The sequence below is a fragment of the Austrofundulus limnaeus genome, unplaced genomic scaffold (genome assembly GCF_001266775.1).
Source record: "Austrofundulus limnaeus strain Quisiro unplaced genomic scaffold, Austrofundulus_limnaeus-1.0 Scaffold23, whole genome shotgun sequence".
NCBI classification, from domain to species: Eukaryota; Metazoa; Chordata; class Actinopteri; order Cyprinodontiformes; family Rivulidae; genus Austrofundulus; species Austrofundulus limnaeus.
Genome location: NW_013952425.1, coordinates 2,962,902 through 2,969,709, shown reverse-complemented (window position 1 = coordinate 2,969,709; position 6,808 = coordinate 2,962,902). Strand labels below are relative to the sequence as shown.

General features: G+C 36.5%; 1 protein-coding gene across 1 annotated transcript in view; it reads right to left on the bottom strand.

The window, feature by feature from the left end:
- The window catches only part of col25a1 (collagen type XXV alpha 1 chain), a gene marked incomplete at its 3' end in the record, with an annotated part of 104,429 nt that overhangs the window by 28,940 nt on the left and 68,681 nt on the right, over positions 1–6,808 (bottom strand). The window contains 1 exon segment of the mRNA XM_014004395.1: positions 4,179–4,223. Within this exon segment, the coding sequence (XP_013859849.1) occupies positions 4,179–4,223 (45 nt within the window).

Genomic DNA, 6,808 nt, shown 5'->3' with positions numbered 1-6,808 from the left:
ACCTGACACCTATCAGTCAAATAAGAGGAAAACATTTGTATTGCAGATGATGAAAGTTGAAAAGAAATCTCATCAGAAATTTCCAAAACAGGTGGCTATTCTATTTTAATTTTATACTTTAAAAAAAGGGAAAAATACACTTTTGTCAATGTAACACTTTGGACTTATATTAAGAACACATCAATCTGTTTCTGTCAGGCTAACTGCTAGCTTGTCAGTCTGGTCCATGTTAAACTCGTTTCTCCTGAGTGAGGTCTTTCCAAGAGCTATCTAGCACAGGTAAGATATTAATTGCTCATTACCTCCAAAAGATTTAAGCGATCTTTAAAAAAAGCATAGAAATAAACGGTGTGTGCAGAAGTCTTTTGGGTGCTAACTAGCTTTAGGCTAACACTACGACTGTTTACATAAAAGTAATTACTGACAATGAATGGTTTCTTAAAGGGAAATCATATTTTGCAGTGGAACAATTCAAGAGCTGCCATATTTGACATAAATAAGAGCAAATAAGCAGGAATAAATGTGGAATCTTTGTCTTTTTTTAAGCAAACAACTTTCAGCAGATTGTTATTTAATCTCATCTTTAAGAGTCAGTTTAAGTCTAAGTGACCATGTTCTGTCATTTATCTGTCTTTCACAAACCACAGACCCCCCCTCCTCCCCCCGTCCTTATAAAACCAAGCTCTCATTTCCCTCCCTGAGGTCTCTCTGCTCAACATAATGGAGCTTAGACTGTCTCACCTCTCGCTCAGTGTTTCCACATTTTTCCTGCAGAGCGTGCTGCATATTGTTAACTTTGGCATCCTCAGTCTGGAGGACTAAAGATGCCCTCCTCTCCCCTCTGGTGTCTCTCTGTTCTCTGGTTTCTTCCACCGCCAGTTGAAACAACAATAACATCATGAAGGAGCCATTGATCAGACACCACAGCTGTGCTGACAGGGGCTCTGCTTGAGCATACATTTACTTCTCTGGCACCAAATATCAATCCGACATATGCTAAAGCCATCTGAACGTATCTTGATTGGAATTATTCATTCCATATGTTGTGCACTGTGTCTTACCTAACATTGACGGTTTGAGATGAGGTAATCTCATCCTTCTTAAATTTGTTTTTTAACTAGACAAATGGCATTTGTTGGTAAAAAATGCAGTGTGAGTGCCAAATGACAGGAGAAATTTGCTGAAGAAGCTGAAAATTTGGACACACACATAGGCCATAGGTTGCCAGTGCATAAATGGCTGTGAAATGAGACGTATTCTTTTCATGGTGTAACTTCACAAAATTAAGTATTATTAAAACAATGTAACACGTAACTTAAAAATAAAAATATTAATAATCGATTTCATCAGCTAAGTTGCTAAACTTACACTTAAAAATGAATTATTCGGTCCATGATAAATTTCCAAACTCCATTGTAGAAAAAAAACATTTCCGCAGTCTTTGTTTTTTTTTTTTTTTTAGTGTACTGACGGCACAATGAATCCTGGGATATCGTCGGCTGCGTAGGATACCCAGATGCAGCCTACGTTTTAGGGGTTTTGTTGGTCAACAAATGCACCCTTCGTTGGCTGCAACCCCAAACTTGAAACAAAGCCTTAGTTGTTGAAGCTAACAGGAGCAGAACACTAGCTAAAAGCTAAAAATTGTTGTATAACGCTATAAATGTTCCACATTTAATTTACTGTATTGAAGTCTGGGGTAAAGCTTGCAAAACTTTCAGAAATCCTATTTTTATTTTACAGAAAAAGAACTATAAGAATTATAACTAGAAAAAATTACAGCCATCCATCGAATATTTTGTTTTATGAATTGAAAATATTGAAATTCTATGATTTGGTCGATTATAATATTTTACTATTAATGTACAGAGCTCATAAAGTTGTGTTACCTTCCAACATTCAAGTAAATTTTGTTAAAAGAGAGAGCTGTTATTATCTTAAGGGAATCGAAGTGTTTGTGAAACCTTGGTTTCGTACGAGCCTGAAGGAGCGATCCACTTTAATCCAGGGAATAAGATTATGGAAGAGCATGGATGATGAAGTTAAAAATACCAGATATTTGTATCTATTGAAGAGAATGATAAAATCTAATATTCTGATGAAATATAGGGAAGTATAAGTGAATCCATGCAAATTGTTGTTTGAGTTGGTGTTTTAGGTTTAGATTTGTTTTGTATTTGTTTTTTCAGTTGTTTTGATTTTTGTTGTAATTTACTTTCACTTTGAACATATTCTGGGGATAAAAAAGAGGCAGATATAAGATTTATTCTTCTTCTGCTGCCTTTCATTTTATTTGATTTTATTTTGATTGCACGTTTTTTTTGTTCTTTGTTGTGTATATAATTGCTACAAATGAAATGAATAAATTTCTAAATTTCTAAATAAATAAATAAATGAATGAATAAAAGGGAAAAAAGCTAGCTAAATGCTGAAGAGAGTTTAAGCTAAAAGATAAACAGCTAAATGCTTGCTAAAAGTAGAAGTCCAAAAGCTGAAAAGAGCAAAATTGGTGTCAAGCAGGAAAGAGATAAATGCTAGCTAAGCATAGCAAAACGCTAGCTAAATTTTAATAAACACTATCTAAATTTAAAAAAAAAAAAAAGAAAAAACCTTATCTTAAAGTAGGAAGTGGAAAAACGCTAGAAGAAGCAAGATAGTTATAAAAAATGCTAGTTACGAGTACCTACACTAGTTGGAAGCAAGAAACAGTTGCTAACAGCAAAAGAAGCTAGCTTATTATAAAAAGAAGCAAAATGTTGAAAATAGTGTTTTTGAAGCAATTAAGAAAACCTAATGTTTTCATGGGGAAAATCTTTGAGGAAAATTAAATTAAATATTTTGAGAAATATAGAAGTTACAAACATTACAAGTCACAGTAACATGTCCAACATGTACAGACAAAAAGATGGAGAGCAAAGAGGAACAGTGTGAATGCTGAGTCAGCAAGTCTTTTACACTTAACTTTGTTTCTGTTTTTATTGTAAAACATGGAAGCAGCTGAGTGCCTAAAGACAAGGTATTTATTTCCACTTTGTCTTTTTCACTCCTGTAGCAGAAAATCCATCATTTTTTCCCTCCTTTTTACGTCACCGAGCTACAGTCGATCAAAGCATTGCTTAAGCTGCAAAGTTTTAKCGTCGTACGCCCACCTTTCCCTTTTGTTTTCCATTCGTTTTCCATAGATGATATCTCTCATCTGGTTCCCTCAGACTTGTGTCCTTCTTGGCTGCCGACTTCAGCAGTTTTTCAAAAAAAACCCCACAGAGTCCAAAAAGTGAGAGGTTATCAAAGTTGTTCTCCGTTGAACAGCAATAAATTGGCATTGACACTTTGAGTACACTGCTTCCACTTTCAGCTGCTGCTCTTTGAGTTACATTTTGTTTTCAAATTTGACAGGATTCAGAGAGAGAAAGAGAGAGAGAGAGGAAGAAAAAGCATCTCCAGAGAACAATACATCAAAGTTTTCGGGGTTGATTGTCTCGGATCAGCAATCGTGTTACCACTTTTTTGGCAATCTCRGAAGAATCTTTGTCCATTTCCCAGAAATGTTAAGAAGCTGAATCAACATTTTCACGTAATGGTTTTGTTCAAATCAATAAAYGCTCACGGATATGTTTTAGAAACAAGTTAGAAGTGAAGCGAGGGGTCTGTGTTTTGTCGTGAAATTGTAAAAATAAGAAAATAAGGCTGCAGTCGTTTTCTTGAATGCTGCTATGAGATAAAAACAGCAAAGGGCGACAYGTTGAGTTGTGGACGGAAAGCAGAATGCCTCTTAATGCTTTGTCAGGATTCGTACAAGACAAGCTCTAACTGAAAACAAAGGGTTTTTGGACAGAAACATAAATCTGTTCAGCGACGCTTCGTTCTGCCTTTTGTTTGAGAATGGGTCTCGGTTTGACAAGCTGTCTCGATGATAAAYGGTCTCCCCTCGTTTAGCATCAGCGTCGAAATTAAGTTCACATAAAATAAAATGACATCTCAAACATCAGGACGGTTGCTGCTGTTCAGCTCGATGCTACATGACCTCAGCTGCCTTTGGTGGTCTTCACAGACCTCCTCTCAGATGGCGAACATTAACACTGGGTAATGTCTCTTGRCCGAGGCCTGACCGTCTACCGTTTCTCTGAGCAGGTTCCAARACATAAACACAGAGAAAGAAGGCGAATAATTTTACGTACCTTCTCCCCCATGTCACCTTTCGGTCCGTCCTCACCCATATCGCCCTAAGATGAGATCACAAGGAATCATATTTTWAATGCAGTTATGAAACAAGACTGAAAAACAGTTTTAAACATTATTGTTTCAGCAGACTCACAGCAGGACACGTCTTTCTGTGACCGTCTGCCACGTAAAACAGAGTAATGGATGGTTGAAGAAAAAGCCAAGTACACTGCAGCCAGAATTAAGTAGCATTACCGTACATTAGCTTGGTAATGGTCCTTTATCTYTGCTCATGGAGTCATCACATGTGTTTCAAGTAGGACTGTTTGCAGGTGATGTAATGCATTACGTGGGGCGGTTGTGGTCCTGAAGCCTGGGCACCAACCATTACAGCAACTATAACTAAATTCACAACATTTGGGTTTTTCAGCTAAAAGAAATAATGTTTTAAAGTGGCACTAAAKGATACATATTCAGTGTTTTTCAAAGTGACTGCTGTCTGAAACGTCATGTCCCATTTCATCTGACTTTTACGTCACTGTCAAAGGAGTACATGGACTGATACTAACATCAAGCTATTTAAAGCTCAAAACTCTACTCGTCTTTAGCTACAGAACAGATATCCAGTTGTTATATCTACAACTTTCTAAATCTGTCATGCCCTGGATGGCTGAGAATCTAAACCAACCACTCACAAAAAGTCAGGGATGTTTGGTGAGGTTCTGTTCATCGATTGTTGGACGTCGTCTTCGCCACGTATCCCTAACTGTTTTGTAAGCAGTGTGTGATGCTAACCGTGGTAGACTGTATAGATGCTAGCGCGATGGGATCGATATGACAGCACCGGTGTCTCAAAAGAAAAGGCCAATGTCAAACCACCTTTCATCCACATCATGTTTCTGTTGACATCAAATAAAACTGTACGCAAGTTCAAGAGGAAGTTATCTTAGTTTTCAGAGATCACTGAAGATTTAAACAGAAATGTTTAGAAGATGTCTAGGTTAAAATCGGGATAAATCCAGTCTAAAAGTAAAAGTTTACTGGATGTCCAAGCTAAGTTTAAGGCTGGGCGATAAGGCTGAAAAATGGATCACGATAGAAGCGACCAGGTGAAAAAAGGCTGCTTAATACTGTCAATCTGACTTATCCTCTTTTATCCACAATTTCCGCTTGAGCTGTTGCATGCATTTTCTTGTTTCACTCTGTCATTCTTTTTTTAWTTTTAAGYGGTTAAGAGGCACGGTGATGAGAAAATGACACCACACCTGTGCATGCTACTCAACAGGTTGTTGCTAGCTTAACGAAGAGTGAGAGAGTTGATGAACTTTACTTAGCTGGGCCGTAAAAGGTGGAGCAGCTAAAGCCTTTCCTCTGCCTATCCCCCAGAATGCTGTGCGTTTCTGGATCAGAGTTCAGTGAATTTATCAACATTCTATTGGGCGTATTTCCTACTGATATTAATTACGTATCTATTGCGATATATATTATTATTGTTTTATTGCTCAGCCCAAGTTTAAGGAATTGAATTGACGCTAGCGTTCAGCTCTAGAATGGCAATATTAACTAATCATTAYCACTGTGTAATTTTGAACCAAGACCTGTGTTTCAGACCTTCCAGTGAATACTCACTTTAATTCAAGTCGCAATTTGCAGTTCTTCCTGGGCATTATTATAATTATTTTTATTATTATTATTATAATTTTTTAGTTGACAAGCTGCTAAAACTTCACAGTCTAACATGTTTCTAAGCTGGCTGCTTGTTTTAATACATTTTCTATCAACAAATTGGTTCAATCATAAACCCAAGAACAAAAAGGACATTTAGTGTATTGTATCTGGATCAAAAAGAGTTTGAGCTCAACATCGTTTTTGAATTTGCCTGTGGACTAATTGGTTTACGCCCAAAGCCAAAAACAACAGTTTATGTTGACATGTCTGGCTTTTCTCTAAATGAAGGCTTTTAGTACTTGGACCAGGTTTTAGGGCTGTCTGGCAGTGAACTGATCATTTCGCTTTTAATAAATCCACATGGTTTTCTCCTAAAATTAGACCATATATCATTGACAGGGAGGTCCACAGATATAAAATCAAAGCTTTTATCTTGGTGCAAAGTATTAAGAAAAATGGGATTACTGTAACAATTACTGAGTGATTTTTGTTGGAGGCTGAAATTACTACTTTTACGGAGTCCGGATCTTAACAATTTAGTATCCTGAGTTTGTCAGTTTTTTTTTCTTTAAGTTTGAGAACAAAGCCAAAAAATGAAATTTAAATTGACCAAACTGGCTTTACTTCAGAGAAAATTCTCTCAACACCAAGGTCTTTAAATCGCTCAGAGCTTTGACAAGTTTGGAAATGAGCTAAAATTACATTCTGCTGAACAAATAAATTATTTTCTAAGGCTTCGCTTGCAGATAGTTTCTCCTCTTTATTTTCAAATAAACTAATATTATCTAAGAAATGTGCACCAATTCTTTGTGAAAGGGAACCCTGACTAGTTGTAACATTAGCTAGATACATTATTTAATAAACATTTACTTTAACTATATAGCAAAGACTACTGTAGGTTGTTTGGTTTTACATTGGACAATGTCTAAAGATCAGGGGTCGGATTTATAAAACTGGCGTACGCACAATTTGAGCCCAG